Consider the following 17,675-nt stretch of genomic DNA (forward strand, 5'->3'; position numbering starts at 1 on the left):
AAGAGGATCATGTAGTGAGAGGCAGTGTGATAGGCTTCCTGTGAAATGCACACCTTGTGAAAGATGTGTGGTACTCTTGTCAACTTCCAGCATTTATGCTAAACATACACAATGAGAAGTCTGTGGTACACTAGCAGCTTATAGCATTTGTACAAGACACACATGCACATTGAGAGAAGCCCATGGCGTGCTACTAGCAGCTTCTGCCATTTATGCGAAACACTCACAACACTGAGAGAGATCTGTGGTGTGCCACTAGCGGCTTATAGCATTTTTACGAAGCGCACACAGATTGCAGGTGATCTGTGGCGCTCTAGCAGATTTCAGCAGGTGAGCAGTACTTCAGCATGGAGCATGTTCCTCATCGCCTGTCACAAGGACAAGGAAACAGGTGGCCAGAGGGACGCCAGCCGGGTCTCCTTCTGTTCACCCTCTCCTCACATGTCATCGTCACACGGGGATCTCCGTTCCGTCACATGTTACGGCGGCCTCCGTGGCGAAACCCTTCTGACCAGCACACTTGAGGAAAGGTCAGGCATGTTTACGACCTCCTTCAGTGGCCAGAATTAGCAATGGGAGAGTGAGGCTCTGTGAAATCCGACATGGGTGGGGCTCGCATGTGTCATCAGTAACTGCTTGATTTGAGCCAATCCTAGTATTTTTGCTGTGGTGAACAGGGCCTTTTGATTGGTTGAAACCAGTCAGTGATTGACAGCATGTGATGGCTCCACTCATTTTGGGGTTTGTGTAGCCTCAGTTTTACACCAGTAGTCAAAAAGACCAGAGTTGAGGGTGATCTTTCTGGTTATGTTGCGAAAGCATGTTACCAAGTTTCACTGAGCCTGTTGCCTAACATTTGGATGGGAGCATTAGGACCTGTTCTTTACTGGTCCTGTTCAGATCCATTTCTTTCCCTGTTATTCCTGTTCCATAAAAGCCTTGAAAATCTCAGTGCCTGTGTAGATTGTGTGTATATGGTATGCTGTCCATTGACTAACTGGCATTGATTGCATAGTCATAAAAATGTATAAAAAGAAACATGTAAACACTTAAGACTGAGGAGAAAAAATTTGATGTTGATTTTGTATGAGAGGGCTGTCAATGGCCCTGCTAATATATTGCCAGTCATTCTTGAAGCTGAGGTTTGTTTTAATTTGTTTGTGACCTACTTCAAAGACTGCCTCTCAGGAGTGAATAGATTAGTTAAAATTACAGCACACCGCATGTGAATTTGGGTTCATTAGTAAGTATTCATGAAACAGGCTTTGCAATCATGTTAATGAATTATTCACAAGATTTTGAGGAGACCAAACGAGAACGCATGTGACTGTTAGCCTTAGAGCTATGTGAATGTATTAGCTTTTTTAAGTCTGTTTTCACTGTTGTTCACAGAGTGGATGAGGATATTTTTGGAGAACCTTGTGGCTGTGAAGATCACAAAGCTTACATTCTAGGATGTTACAGGCACAGGCCTAGCATTACAAGAAATTACAGGAACAAGGCTTTCATTACAGGAGGCATTAGAAACAAAATGAACATTACAAGATCTTAAAGGAACAAACTTAATTATGACATAATGAAGGCACAGGGTTTGCATTACAGGATATAACAGGAACACCGCTTGTGTTACAGGATGTAACAGAAACATGACTTACAATATTGGGCGTTAAAGGAATAGGACTAGAGTTACAGGACTTTATAGGAACAGGACTTGGCGTTACAGGACGTAACAGGAACAGGACCTGCATTGTCGGATGTTACACAAACAGGGCTTGTGTTACGGGGACACAAGAGGACTTCCTGCTGGCACGCTACTGCCCCAGGCACTGCCTGAACGCTGACATCCCCGATGTTTCCTTGGCAGGAGATGCATCTCATGCATTGCAATGAAGGTGAGAGTTTTATCGGAGTGGGCACGGGGGTGGCCTCGCGCTCACTCCAGCAGGTGATTTACACATATCACCCTGCCACCCCTCCCCCCCATCCCTGTATAAACAGATGTATATGCCTTTGCTGTATCACACACGCTGTTTATTTATGCATGCAGTATAAGCCCATTGCTGCAGGAGGGAGATGAAGTATTTATTGATGTCTGAAGGAGACCTTTTCTCTTAAAGCTGTAGCAACTGTAGAGGAGCACTGAGAAACAGTGGGGTTTATTCTCTGAAGCCCTCAGTCGTGAGGCTGGTGGAGAGCTACTCCATGGTCATCATAAAGTAAGACTTTGACTTCTCTTTAACCTGTGAACACTCAGAGATCTAGGGAGGAAGCAACTATGGCCATCTAGGGCCAGGACGGAGTAGCTCTGCAGAAACTGCAGCCCTCCAGGGCCAGGACAGAGTAGCCCTGAAGAAACTGCAGCCCTCCAGGGCCAAGGTTGAATAGGTCCTTTACAGGGCGCTGCACGGGGTCACTTACCGCGTGTGCGTAGGTGCTGTAGGTGCTGAAGGGCAGGGCGACAGTGGGGTTGAAGATGCCGAACTGCCCCACCATCTGCTGCATGCGGCGGATGGTGCGCTCCTTGTCGGTGTCGGCGAACTTGACGACCAGACTGGAGGAGGCACCCTAAGGGAAGAGAATTGGACCCGGTCTGAGGAGAGGGGGGACATTCACGCTTAACCCTCTTCTGAAGCACTGAGCAGCCAGCCAGCCAGTCAGTCAGCCAGCTAGCCAGCCAGCCAGCCAGCCAATCAGTCAACCAGACAACCAATCAGGAGAAGGCACATAGCCGAACAATTTGGCATTCACAGTAATCAAAATTGCACAACAGGGCTCTGAACCTTAGTGCTTCTTTAATTAAGGTACTTTCCACAGCTCCAAATCTAACACTTATTGCATCTTAAAATTCCTTATTTCACAGAAAGGGCAGAAGAGAGAGAGAGAGAGGAAAGCGGAGACTTTTTACTGTCAAAAGCTCTTTATTGACTAGCTGTCATGAAGAGCATAAATAAAATATGGATCAAAAAGGAGGAACAAAAGAGAACAAAAGCATAAATACAAAATAGAATAAAGAATGAGAGGTGGTGCGAGAGAGAGAAAATCCAATACCCGTTTACGTCTGTAAAATGTGAAAAACGCATAAAGGGAGAAAAAGGGCAGTATTCACTCTTTCTTCTTTTGTAGTTCGTCCTTAAACTTGACCAGCACAATTTTGGTAAAATACATAAAACTGTTTACAACAGTCTGGGAAGGAAAAAATAACTTCCTTGACGGAATTTAAGGGCAAAATGCACATCTGAAGCCTCCAGTCTTTTCAAACACCACTTTTTTCATTCACCTATGGTTGCTTTGCAGATAATATTTACAGCGGTTTTATAAAGCAGGAAGCATCCTATCGACATATTGGCTTTTGCAGGCTTGACAGTGTAGCAGACATACAAGGACTAATCACGCTGTGTCTTCCTGATCAGACTGTGTGTCACAAGTGTGATGTCTCTTTTAACTGATCCTGGACCAGTGAGGACTCCACAGCTGTGGGATGTATTGATATTCTGATCAGAATGGGCTGGAGGAGTGCTGTCACACCGAGGCAGAGCCACAACCCTTCTTTCTCAGCTGAGTGCTTCAGTTCCGCTAAACCCATCTGGAAGCACATCTGCATATTCATATTCATTCGCTGTTACTTTACAAACTGTAAGCAACAAGGAAGCACAACAATATGTGGGGGGAAAAAAGTATTTTGAGCTCGAGACAGTCTAGCTGATCACTTGATTGAAATGCAAAAAATGATTGTCTGGAGCTATTCTAGAAATGGCTAAAGGTAGCTTGAATTTTAACTTAAGCTTTAACTCAACTTTAAGATTCTTCTATGCATATCAAACTGCTTCAGCAGTTATTGAATCATTTATTTCTGTGACTGCACACTTTGGTTCTTAGTTCTGTCACTTAACTTCAGAAGGCAGGGGGACCAGCGTTTAGGCTTGGCCTGCCGGTGAGTGTACGCTGACCTTGGTCAAGGATTCCACTGTGCCAGAGCGGGGAGGGATCCCGTCTGCTCGGCTCGGACTCCTCCCACCTAATCCCCCCATGTCTCCCATCGTCCTCTCCGCAGCTCAATGATAAAACCCACAGGTGCATCATTCATTAGGGGTCCTCAGAGGATTAAGCGAAACACTTGACCTTTCCTGTGGTCTGCCTACTCCTCATCCCCCCCCCCCCCCCCTTCCCCCTTCCCTCTAACCAACCAATCGATCCTGCCGAAGGGCTGAAGTATTCCCGCGGTCCGACAGCGAGGAAAGGTCACATGTCCGGCGAGATAAGCGCCTGCTCTCTGAAATTGATGTGAGATTGCAGGTGATAGAGGTGAGAGTGGCGCCCCAGCACTTCGGTCTGTGCCTGGGGGGGCGGGGGGTCCAGTATGACATGCTCAGCCTGGGTGTCACAAAGGGGGGGGATGAGGAAGATTTGGCTCAGTGTGGGTCCTGAATGTGTCAATCACTCAGAGCCTTCCACCTCAATACAAACTCTGCAGACAGAGTTTCTGCTTATTCTGGGTAGACGAGAGATGCTGTAGGCACTGACAGGACACATGAAGACATAGACTCTCTCCCTCAAATTCTCTGTCTCTGTCTCCCATTTCCCTCTCTTCCTTTCCTATTTTCCTCCCTCCCTTTCTCTAGGAAAAAAATGGTAATCATGGTAATGATAAAAATACTAGAAACGATGACTGTTTTCATAAAATAACAATAGAATTAATAACAGCAATAATAATAATCATTTATGTATTTATGTACGCTTCAGCGGTCACTGTCCCTCAGGCTTTGTATTTTGCTACCAAAGCTACACATCTCCTTTCATGTCCCCTCTCTCCCCCTCTGTCTGCGACGATAACAGCAGACTGAAATACAGGAATCTGACAGAGTGTATGGTGAACCTTACTCTGCAGCATTTAAATGGAAACTACAGTATCAAAGCACGAGTTTTAGAGATAAGGAGCCTCGTCCTGTGTTTGCCTGAGCCCTTCCTTGGGGGTTGCTCCCAACCGTCGGAATGCATAATCAGACGCCTTTAAAAACTGTCTGCAAGGCCAAGGACTTTCTGCAACTTTTCTCCTATCGTGCAATCTGGACCCTGGTGGAGTATGTAAATGCCGTTAATTGGTGCCGGCGTGTGAGCGCAATGCCGAAGCAGGCTTCTCCGACTCTCTTTTTCTTCGGTCAGAAATCCCTCCTCCCCGCTCACTCTGGAGTCTGTGATGTCCGCTGTCAGGGACGGGCTCCTCGTGGCTGTCCTCTGAGTAGCCACACCACGGTTTGCTGGAGCTGTACCACCCACGGCCCGTCGTTAACTCGCACAGCGGTCTTGTGACACGCAGAGAGGAGGCCGTGGTGAATTTGCACGAGTGCCCCCTTTATCGGTGTGACACACTGTGTTCCTGCGTTGCCACACTCTTTTTGTGCCCCTTTCTTTCTCACTACCCTTTCCTAACTGGGTGGAAATGACAGACGCTAGGAAGGAAATTTCACACAGACTAGGAAGTGTTTTCTTCACAGGGATGGTTATTAATGCATGGAGTGGCTTATCAGGATTTATGGTTGAAGTAAAGTTCCTTGAACAGTGCTCAAGAGCTGGCTTGACAGTCCTAGATACACTCTAGGCTGTAGGCTAAATGACTGGCTTAGCTGGGCTGAATGGCCTGTTCTGGTATTCCTATGTTCTGTAAACCTGGTGTAGGCTTTTCCCAGCCACATCCTGGCTTAACAAAGCCAAAAAAGAATGACTGGAAAAACAGCCGGATCGTAAGAACATAGACTCTCTATAATGAAGTTCCCACTGCAGGGCTGGATGGTGTCTCTCCCAGTGCGACTGTGCGCTGAAGATACGCGGGGGGTACCGCCGTCACTTCACAGGTCTGCCTTTGTGCATTACAGCAGAGCCAGGTAACAAGCTCATCCTGCCAGCGCCCTTGGATACGAGCCCACGCCCCCCCCCAGAACCTGCAGCGGATCAAAGGTCTGTGCAGAACCGAGGCTCTCAGACGGGCCTTTGTTTGGTCCTATTACAGCCGGCCTGAGCGGCCCTGCGCTGCTCTTTTTATTATTTATTTGTTAATATTCATTTGCATGACACTGCCGGTGTTCTACAGAATAATGATATATGCTGCCTTACGGCTGCATCAGCCGCTGAATGAGAGCGTCTTAATAAGCGACGCCTCCTGTGTGGAATAACATATGAATTTATTAGAGGAAGCCTGTTTATCATGGAAATTACCCCGGGATCTGCACCTCAGAGGCAAAAGAGGACAGTTTTCTGGAAATGCCAGTAATAGGCAGGATATGCATAAATGGAAATAAAAACGATTATCACGTGCGCAGAATCACATTGCGTGAAATATCGTGATGCTGCCATCCTCGGACTGCAGATTATATTTCTTTCCTGGGGTAAGCCGTAATATGGGTATTTTCAGGATGGGTTTTTATGGTCTTGTCTGCAGTGGCTCCCACCGAAGTCTGATATTAACTAGGGAATATTAGAATGATGTTACATAACCAAAATAAAGACCTTTCTCCAGTCCTGATCCACTCTTTGTAAAGCAGTGGGGGACTGCTTTTGGGTGGAGAAAAAGCCTCTACAGGGTTCAGGGACACCAAGAGTATGAAGAAGTAAAGGAGAGAAAAGACAGAAAGAGAGGAGAGGAAGACAGGACTGCAGTTAGGGAGGCAGAGAGCAGTGAGGAAAGAACTTGCATAGAGAGAGAAAAAGCTGAGCTCCTTTTCAGAGCTCCTCAGTCAATGGCTCCAAGATCACCCTTAATCATGTAACGGAACTGACCGGATCTGACGTGTGTTTCTGTGTGTGTGTGTGTGTGTGTGTGTGTGTGTGTGTGGGGAGGAGTACTCACTGGCATGGTCTGGCTGCCGTGCAGAGCGCTGATCGCAGACTGGGCTTCGGCGTGTGTGGAGAACTTTACAAAGGCGCAGCCTGGAAAAGACACACACATACAGTATATACACAGAAGAACACAAGTGCACACACTCAGTACATATACGCGCACACCCACACAAACAGTACATACAAACACACACAGTGTATATGCACAGTTATATAAACATGCACACACACACACACGCACATATATGTGCATACAAACGCAGACAGTACTATACACACACACAGCTTTATTAAACAGTGAGAGGAGAAGTCAAGGGTGTGAAAAGGGCCTCAGAACATACTGGCTCTTTCACAGATAACACTGATGAATCTCACAAGCAGGGTGTTCAGCTATGCGGGTTCAAACAAATGCCCTTTGATTGATATCGGCTAAATTCACCAGCATTTCTCAACGTTTCTTTAACATAAATCTGCCTTGCCAGAGCAGTGGATATAGATAAGATTAGATAAGAACAGCATCTTATGAGGCCAAGCTCTTATCCTCATGTCTTTTATATACGAAATGAACTGAGGCCAATTTCAAATCTCTTTTGTTAAAAAAAATCCACATTATTTTTTCAATATGTACTTTAATCCTAACACTGTCACTCAAATATCTGTGTGGAAAAAAAAACAGACTATTTTGAACAAAGCCAAACTCGCACAACAGTGTGATGTACGGTTAGATTACAGCGTGTCCCAGCTAAAAAGGCATGTATTTTTTAACAAATTGCTGGAACTGCTCTGACATCCATTTCCTTCTGTTGACTAATGCGTGACCTCGTACGACCTTCAAGCAAACAGCCACACTGGGGCCTCAGTCACTGAAATAATTCCACAGCAATTTTCATAAGGACTGTCTGGGAAATTTGTCTTGTACGCGACATGAAAGCTGAACGCTCCCGCTGTGTTATGCTGCGTGTCAGGTGATATTGACATTGTCTACCGGCTGCCTGATGCCCTTCAGGACCAATGAAATGAAGTTTGACTCCGTCACATGTCCAGTGAAATTGGGTTTTGTTGTCTTGAGGGTGCAGTGATATGGAGCCTGGTATTACTTAGTCAAGCCGTTGAAGGAAAAAATTCCACACACATTTGAAAATGAACCCCAGGTAAAGTGATCAGCTGGAGTCAATTTTAAGTTCTCGACACGTCCAACAAGACACTTTCCCTGAGTTTTAATGTGCCATAGACCAACCAGAGGTGCTTTATAAGTCAACCATGACAGGGCCAGATCATTGCTCTGACAGATAGAATGAGTGTTCTTTTCCCCTGGAGTAGTTCCAGAGATTTCTCATCATATTCATAAAATAAGGCCCTTAACAGCGAGCTCTGGAGGCCCAAGTGCTCTCCAGGTGCTATTGAGAGCAGTTTCTGAATAAAGGAAATGTGATAAAAAGGGATTTTGGGGATCATTTCATGCACTGAAGTGGTGACAATCCTCAGGAAAGCTGTTGAGCTGTCCAGAAAACATTTCAAATACTGAAGAATTATACTGTGCCAAAAACAGGAAATCATCATGACCGTAGTCATTGTCAAATGCATTTAAATAAATGTACAATATTGGCAGTACCACTCATTGTTATAGCTACATGTCAGTATAAACTCTGACAAATGTCTATGGTCTTACAAAGAAAAATCACATCACTGAAAGAAAAACAGTAACAGTTTGTTGATGCAGAAGACGAGAGTAATGCGCTTGTGGTGACCCCATGAAGTGGAACTCACCCTTGCTGTTTCCGTCAGGACCTCTTAGTACGGTGCACTCTTCGATGACTCCATAGGGCTCAAAAAGGCGGTACATGTCCTCCTCGGTCTGCTGTTTGTTCAGCATTCCCACAAACAGCTTCCTGTCTTCTGGAACGAAACACAGACAAGGGGTTAAACTAGAACACCGCCCTCCTCAATATTCTTCTATTAACACTTCATATTTAAAAAAAAAAAAAAAAAATCAAGTTATCTTTTAAGTCAAGTTCTGCTCAGTGACTGTAAAGTGTAGGCTTAATGGTGCCAGCGTTCATCTGCTCCATTTTGCTCGTGGAGCGGAGTCACAGAAGCCTTGTCCCTGTAACTAGCGCTGCTGATTTTAATTTCTGGGATAATTGGGTTTGTTCACTTATATTTCAGTCCTGGGCAGACCTGGGGCACTGCAAGTGCTCACTCCCACAGATAATGGTAAAAGGCAGGTTGATGAGAGAAGCAGTGTTCTCTCTGTGATACAGAACAAGCTGTAGGCATTCACGCTAGACCGCAACTGCTGACCTGCAATATCTGTGCATATAGCCTGCTAGTTTCTGAATAATTTTTCCACAAACTCTGCTCTATTGCTGCTGATCCAGTGTTTTCAATATACGCTAAACAATCTCGCTAAAGTCCTCGAACAAACACATCCCTCGCGTGTCAAGCGAGTGAATAACCCCGGTGCTGCATCACAGAGCTGTCACGTGTAACTTTAAAGCAGGTAACACGCCATGTTAAATCCAAGCTTCGCGTACTGTGGGTAACCCCGAAGGACATATCCCAGTTACTGGAGCACACATTCTGAACGCGAGGCCTCAGGCCACCCTCCTCACCCCACCTCATTCCCATGATGCACTTCTCTACTGATCAGCAGTGTCACCCCCCAACACACACACACACACACAAACACAACCCCCAAGCATGCTCTATTGTTAGTGACAGGATCAGAGGGTGCGCATCAAACATAAACACATTCAATGTGACATCGGTCACAGTGGATGGGAGAGCATTTATCAGCAATGAGGATGCACTGAACTGTAAAGCAAAAGGCCAAAATGTGTCTGTGTTTTGCTTGGGCGTGTTACAGTATGTAGCTGGAGGGAGAAAACTAATTTTTAATCACATACACCCCACAACCCCCAACACACACACACCCTGCTACCATACACATTTCATCTGATGTAGGTCTTTTAACACAAAAATGGTTCCCCATATTTGGTTGGTTAACTGACCAATCGGCATTGCCTCATACCAATCATGAAGCAGCCCTGCGGAATCAGGACTGCAGTGTACAGTACTAAAACATTATACATGGCTCTCTGAAACAAGACTGCAGGGCTGGCTCCTTAATCAGGGCACAACATTCATTTTATCCATCTGTGTGTTAGCTGAAGTAATTCAGCAGCACCTGGCTCAAGAGCAGAGCAGAATTGCCTCGCCAGGAAATCAAACCTGCAACCTTCTAGTTTGCAGTCCGATCTGTACAGCTTCACATGACTGCAGTTTAGCATACTCGATGTACAAAGGTAAAATATTCTCTGTTTAGCAGGACTGGAATCCTTTGGTACTTTCTCACTCAACACCGCGAAACACAGGTCATCAGACATGACACTTGTTGCTTGCTTACTTGTCCAAATGGCATTAAGGCTTGTTTAACAACATGGATATGTGTATTATGCCAGATATTGCAAGCAGATGTTGACACAAGCACCGGAGTGAGGTCTGTTGGAGACAGACAGGCTGTGCTAATGTGATTTCCCATTCGTGCTTATTTGTTTTAGTAAAGGGTGGAGAGGAGGCTGTGTGTGTGTGTTAGTGTATGTGTGTGTGTGTTTATATGTGCGTGTGTGTGTTTGTTTGTTTGTGTGTGTGTGTGTGTGTGTTTATATGTGCATGTGTGTGTGTGTGTTTGTTTGTGTGTGTGTGTGTGTGTGTGTGTGTGGCAGCATGGCAGCAGCAGACCGAGCGGTGCGTGGTAATTCATCGGCTTGCAAGCGGCAGAAATCAAGGACCCTGCTCATCTCCTCAGCTCATGTTAACAAGCATACACATGAAAGAAGGAGAGAGAGGAAGAGAGAGAAACGGACAGAGAGGAAGAGAGATTGACAGAGAGAGAGAGACAGAGCGAGAGAGAAATCGGCAGAAAGAGTGTGATATAGAGAGAGAGAGAGACAGAGAGAGGGTTGCCGTGACAACCACTCATCCAGCAGCCTGGGAGCCATGTGTGGCAGGCTCCTGTTTGCCTGTAGAGGCGCAGATTCGATTCGGCCATCAGCCACAGAGATACGGACAAATCATTAGCAATGTCTTAATAACAAATCCTTAATTATGTTTCAAAATAATCACTTCCAGTCAAGGAACCTGAATGTGATCAGCCACTACCCCTTTTGCTCTGATGAAAAGAAACTGGAGATGTAGAGATGAGGAAGGTTAGGCAAGGCTAGCTGTCCGTTCACATTCTTCACAGTGACAAGATATGAGCCTCTAAATTCTGTACGTTGAAAAATCTCTTCACCGGAAAGGCTTAGCTCCTCATCAACTCCAACAGAAACCTGGAACTCCTTAAGCCGAAGCCAGGAAGGAACACGGTGCACGTAGACTCCCTGATTAATGACCTCTCTTTATTTTTGCTGTCAGGGCTCAGGAATTGCAACAGCGGACTGAAATGCCGAACACCAACCGGCTCTTATGTAATGCGCTTTTAATAGAAACGCTACCATATTTGTGAGTCATTATGTGCATAACTAAATCTGAAAGGGGAGGGGAAAAATTACACCTGGCTACATAACTCCATGCCATGAGGAGCACAGGTGTAGCCCCGGCTCCCAGATCAGCATCTCATCCTGTTCCAGTTATTTTGGCCCCTTTTTTTTAAACTGTCAGACTGACTGTACTCCAGAGGCTCCAGAGGAGGGGAGGGGGTTGGCAGAGTTGCTCTGTGTGGGTGAGGAGGCCAGGGGGGCCTGTGTGATCACGCTTTTACATGCTTCATGCTTACAGGGCTTGCGGGGGTGGGGAGAACGGGGTGGGGGGGGTCTCTGGTGAAGCAACTCCTATTTAAAGGGGTGGGGGGGTGGTTGGGCTGATTTACCTCGAGGGGGTGAAGGGAAAGTGGAAAAAGGGTTCGTGCTGTGCCTGTACTTTTCAGAATGACCACAGTACAGATACTGTAGATCTCACTGTCGGGGTCTAACATGTCAATAGCCCGGCACCTGTCTGGATTCAGAACAAAGTTGGCACTTTGTCCTCTGTTAGGAATTATCTGACCTTCATGCGTTGTCTTGAAGGCTACTTGGCTCTGGTCCTGGAGGGATCACAGCATCTGCAGGACGACTCAACCCCAGGGCTCCATTCTAGTTGGGCACCTAACCACCTGATTCAACTCATCATTGTCTTAAGTGAACCAGGTCAGCCTGCCTCCCTGGTTACCTAATGTCAGTGGTTCAAAGAAAGCTGCAAAACCTTCTGGAATGTAGTCTTTCAGTCTCATTCTACAGCTAGTATCCGTCCTAGCACACACAGGAAGCTGTGTGTGTGTGCTCTGCTTTGTGCTTGGTGATATATCTTAGTAAAACCCCCTCAGTAAGCACTCCAGATGGGTGCTGCAACCCCACTGTCTCCACACTTAGCTTATTAGTATGTCAGAATGCACAGCGGCCGACAGCCACTACAGAGCTCACCCATTCACTGCCATACAAGCATGCACACACATGCATATGTATGTATGCACGCACATACATACACAAGCGCACCCACACATACATACATATGCATGTGCATACAGATACCGCACATGCCCCAGTAGACACACACAGAGGCAGCACCGCTTTGACCAACCCCCCTGCTGAAGAAAGAGAGATGCTGCACAGGCTGTTGCATCACCTGTTTAATTTACACCCGGCCTGTAGGTGGCAGCGCAGATCAGAGGCACTAATCAAACGGCCACGGCCGAGGGATCTCACGGCAGGGCTTCTGGCAGCTGGAGGGGCCGGTGTTGCCCAGTGTTGCAGCTGGATTACACGCACTGTGATCAGATATTCTCTCTGCTCTGCCTGATGACAGGAGAGTTCATCAGATTCTCCTTTGCGCCGGGCTCGTTTTATTTATGAACTGCATCGACCGGCTTTAATGTCCTGCCCACACATCTCAGAGAGGGGCCGCGCTGGTAGCCTTGAGCGCGCCGTCAACCGGCTGCGGCCTGCTCTCAGCGCACGGCTCCAGATCGCGCCGCCAAACCCTCCCGTGTTAGCAGGGAGAGCCGGCGAATCCCACGGTGCTTACTGTACATGCGCTTACCCAGAGAGGCAGCAAAGAAAGACGCAGACAAAGAAAGACTGCTGTGCTTACCGGCTGCGTTTACACGCCTGCATATCTACACTCAGTATGATAAAAAAACATGAAATATCGCTCCGGTGCTTCTCACAGGCTTCGGTGCATTACTCTGCCACACATAAATCCTAAAAGTGCTGTGCAACCTCTTTACATGCCATATATATAAACTCACGTGCTGTTGCAGTGCTATTTATACTGCGTGCTTTCAGAATGCCATTTTCTCTTTTTTTTTTTTTTTACTTGGCATCAGTTTCGAGAATGTACATGCATATGTGCATACTATTTAACCCTTTGAGGTATGTATCGTTACCCTCTGGCAAGGGTGTAGGTTTGGTCTCAACATTGGTAGGGACACAACAATCGGAATTATCTAATGTGAGTTCACTCCAAAGATAATGCGAATGAGTTCGTTCAAATATTGGTAGGGACATGTCCCCTACCATCCATATGCACACCTACGCCCCTTGCCCTCTGGCAGAATACAACCTTATACCCAGTTTCCTAATTATGTTCCTGAAAACTGAGGCAGATACCCCTTCCATCTCCAAGTCTATCCACTTTCCCTGACTCCGCCCTTCCCCCTTCCTCCTGACTCAACCCCTCTCTCTTCTGCACTTCTCCCTGACTCCTGAACGCTAGCAAGCCGGCTTCATGCAGAAGTGGCTCTCCTGCAATTAGCCTTTTTTGTTCAGTGGAGGAAGCCTGCTACGGCAAGAGAAAGTACACTTCATCAAAGCGGCGACCCAAACAGGCAACGGGCAGCTCAGTGCACAAGATTTTCACCTCCATCTAAGGCTGGGATACTTTCCCATCCTCTTGGTTCATAAGTATGTCTGTCAAATGCATGATGGAGGGCGAGTGAGAGGCTATATGGGAGAGATGGAAAGGAGAGGTGATGGACAGACAGATACAATTCAAGATGGAGGGGGGGGGAAGAGGGAGAGAGAGAGAGAGAGCGCGAGGCTGAGGTGAAAGAGAGAGGTATAAGCTGGCAGAAGTGAGGAAGTCTAAGCGGATTATCAGCGCAGCCTTGTGTAGGAGAAAGCTGGGATTGTTGTAGATCCTGAGGGTGATGGATGAAAGAGACTCAGAGGTCACACCAAGCAAAAACAGAACCCGTACCGGTGCGGGGGTGTGGTGGGCGAGCAGGCGGGATCTGCTCAAGACCTCAGTGGGGGCGGGTTTAATATCTACTGCAGAAGTTCCAGTTGCATACACTCCAACTCCCATAATTATTTAACCCTCTTAGTCCATATTCATGCAGTCATTTATGTTAGTTATAATATTCATGTCTAAAACTGCAGTTTTAGTTTTAAACTGTGGTTTTTTTATCAGTGGAAAAACTGCTGGATTATGTCAAATCAACAAATGTAAAAATTAATAAATAGACACAAATTCCAAACAGTACGTCAGAGAGCATTTTTGGAATTCCATTTTTAACTCAATTTCTGAATTCTCAGTCTTCTCGACTGCAAAACATTTCACACTGTTGCTGTCTGGATGCTGCATTCACAGGTTGCAGTGCAAGGGGGCAGAGGCCTACACTCCACGGGCTTCAGAGGATAAATCGATGAACATGGAGCGTACCACACTGCATCCAACCACCCCTGACATGAAGACCAATTAGGACAGGCACTCCCTTTAAGTGTTTACAGTCCTCCTGACTTTGACATCCACCCACAGCCAAAGCCTCTCTCCCCCCTCTCCCACCTTCACGCTGTAGAGGAGAAGACAGACAGCTCAGCCGGCCAGTCAGGGTGTCCCTGAGAATATTCAGGACCCTCCCCCCCCCACTATAAATAACCGCCCCACCTGCTGAGTCCGGGCCTGTTGCATTGGCAGTTATTTTCCACGGTCGCCGTGGTGATTGTTTCAGTTCAGAGGGGAGCTCCCTGCGCATGGTCTGCTTATTAAAATCAGATTACAGGGAGAGGGAGGAGAGAGAGCCAGGAGCCACCGCCCTTCCCCTGGGCCTACCAGTCCGTCAACGGACACATTTGTTTTCATGTCTGAGACGTTTCGCTCAATATCTAATGAACTAACTACCTATATATGGGGAAAAGAATCAGTGAGTCTTTATGTTCCCATCACTCACAGCACTCTCATTATACTCCCATCTAGTTTTCTTTACACTGTCACCATTATTCACAAAACTTCCTAGCAATATTCAAGATCTACTTTGTTTTTTGGTTTTGTTCTCTATCCCACCACTGCTGTACCGTGATAAAGGTGCTGTTTTGGGGGAAAGCTTGTGAAGCCATTTCAGAATGAAACCCTGTAGTTACACCGTAGTTACACCCAAGGGAAGCAGGAGGTGGATGAAGTGTGTTAACGGCTAAGCATCTCACGCATTTGTTTCCTCTCGCCTTTGCTTGGAGCACTGGCGCTCTCACCATGAGTAAGAGCCAGGCCCTGGAGTGCCTATGCATTGTAGTGCTCACCATGTAAAAGTGCAGCACGCTGAGAACGCACACGAGACATGCACCAACACACACAGTACTCCTCTCACACACTCCCGCTCACCTCTGCAAGGCAAGACCCTGTGTGTGGAGTGAAATGGAGGGAGAAAGAGATGCAGACAGACAGACCGACCGACTGATAGACGGACGGACAGACAGCCAGACAGGCATAAAGATACAAATATGGATAAGTGGTCAGCACATGAAACCAACAGCTCAGTGAACCCAGGCAGGAAACGGGAAGTGTGGGTCCCGACACAGGAAGACTCTGCAGGGAACCCCTGTTCAGGCTGTCTCCTTCTTGCTGAGCTGATGGACGGGCGTTGCAGGGTTCCAAACCTTGCTGGTCTCCCCCTGTGCTGTGTCTACTTTCTAACAGAATACACGAACCCGTGAGGTGCAAGAGCTTGTAATAGGGGAGGCTATAAAAACCGTTAAAAGATGACATGGGGGAAAAGATGGAAAACTCTGATTCCAGACTATTTCCAGAATTTTTCCTGACCAGATTCTTCATATTTATAAACCCAGATATATTACTACAAATTATAATGCATACAGTAGTCCTGTAGATTTTTTACACTGTTGAGTGCACGATAGAAGCTGTGAGGTTTATGCTGACTAAAAACCTCATTAAAAATATTAATCATCACTTGTGAATCAAGGTGGCTGTCTCCTGTGATCCTGTGATCTCTCCTGTCTGTTCCTGTAAGAGCAGAGGAATACTCATTTTTTGCACGGATTGGATTCTGTGTTTACTTAAGGCAGAAAAGTTAAAATCAACAGTAAGCACGGATTTGGGGCTGGTAAACCTCTTAAGGTATTCACTTTTATGAGGAAATGCTGGATTGTAAAGCGGAACTCAAGAGTTGCCCTCAGTAATGAATCAATCACCATTTCAGCGTAAGTGCAGGGCTACAGGAGGGAGAGAATGAAAAAGTTTTAATCTTCGCTAAGCTCTGTCAGCGGTTCAGTGACAATGGCGCCAGTTTTTTTCTGAAAGGGTTTGTGCAATATTAAAATGACTGGGGGACACTGGAGCCGAGGACGGCTGCATTTCAAATATCAATTGGCGGTGTCAGCGCAGGCTTGGTGATTTGAGGGATTATGGGAAATTAGTTTAGTCAGTTCATCATTTCAAAGGGTAGCCGGACTGCTGCTGATTACTTATTGTACACAGCTGTCAATTATGGCTGTCCTGGGAATAAGAGCATCGTACAGACCCCGGCTGCTGTACAGTACAGGAAGAAAAAGATGGAACGAGGAGCATCTTAGGCTACACTTCCTTATTTTGCATTAAGGTGTGTGTATATGGTGTGTGTGTCTGTGTAGGTGTGTGTTTCTGTGTGCTGCTCATACTGCTCCTAATTTTGTACATTAAAACCCCAAATAGAATTCTCCTCACTATAATGTGAGGAAAGAGGAACTCTCACATTCAGCATGAGCACAGGCAGGAAAGAAACACCTTCTGCTTACGGAGTGTTCACACTGTCCAATTATTCACCAGAGCTCCCTAATTAATTCATTAATTAATTAAGAGGGCCGTAGTAGTAACTCAAGTCCCTGGGGGGGGGGGGGGGGGGGGAGGAAACTCTTGCCAGCTCTGTCCTAGAAACTAAAAACAGAATCACAAATGCTACACCACCAAAGCACTGCACATCAAACTACTGTACAGTACTGCGCTGTGTCAGGGGAGGTGTTAAAAAAAAGCTGGAATTAAATATTCATGCTTACAATTCAAGAGAGATCCTCTCATCCTCCTCTTTCACAAAAAATCCTCATCCCCCCCCCCCCCCCCCCCCCAACACATACACACACACACACACACACACACACACACACACATACATACATACATACATACATACATATCTTACTCCGAAATATAGCATTTAGTAAACAATAAAAGATGAAATCCAGCCCTCTATCACTGGATCACTGTAGAAAGGGTTAAAAAGATATCCAGCATTTCAGTTGTTGTCTGTATATTTTTCTGGGTCTTTTTCCTATTTTATTCCACACTAGCTCTGTAGTTGTATCCCCATGAGCTTCAGTCCAAAAAAAAAAATCAAGTAAAAAATATGCCGTAATGCATGCATAAGGATACGCTTTAGAAGCACAGGGTTGGAGGTAACCTTGGTTATTAATGTCAGTCATATTCAGACTGTTCATTAAAACACATCTTGACAGTGATGCCTGTTCCCATTAGTGGCTTTGCTGTGCGCAAAATGATTTATGAATAAGGACATAAATACATAAATTCTGTGGAAAAAATAA

General features: G+C 46.1%; 1 protein-coding gene across 4 annotated transcripts in view; it reads right to left on the minus strand.

Moving 5' to 3' along the window:
- LOC118795325 (CUGBP Elav-like family member 5) overlaps positions 1-17,675 on the minus strand; it is a 127,582-nt gene that overhangs the window by 12,108 nt on the left and 97,799 nt on the right. For 2 of the 4 annotated variants that reach the window (XM_036553736.1, XM_036553734.1), the window contains exons 4-6: positions 8,599-8,724; positions 6,842-6,921; positions 2,419-2,565 (exon numbers count right to left, since the gene is read on the minus strand). In XM_036553736.1, the coding sequence (XP_036409629.1) occupies positions 2,419-2,565; positions 6,842-6,921; positions 8,599-8,724 (353 nt within the window). Of the gene's footprint in view, positions 1-2,418; positions 2,566-6,841; positions 6,922-8,598; positions 8,728-17,675 lie in introns of all 4 variants that reach the window. The other 2 variants (XM_036553735.1, XM_036553733.1) reach the window with 1 other exon arrangement.

Source organism: Megalops cyprinoides, chromosome 20 (genome assembly GCF_013368585.1).
Source record: "Megalops cyprinoides isolate fMegCyp1 chromosome 20, fMegCyp1.pri, whole genome shotgun sequence".
Taxonomy (NCBI): Eukaryota; Metazoa; Chordata; class Actinopteri; order Elopiformes; family Megalopidae; genus Megalops; species Megalops cyprinoides.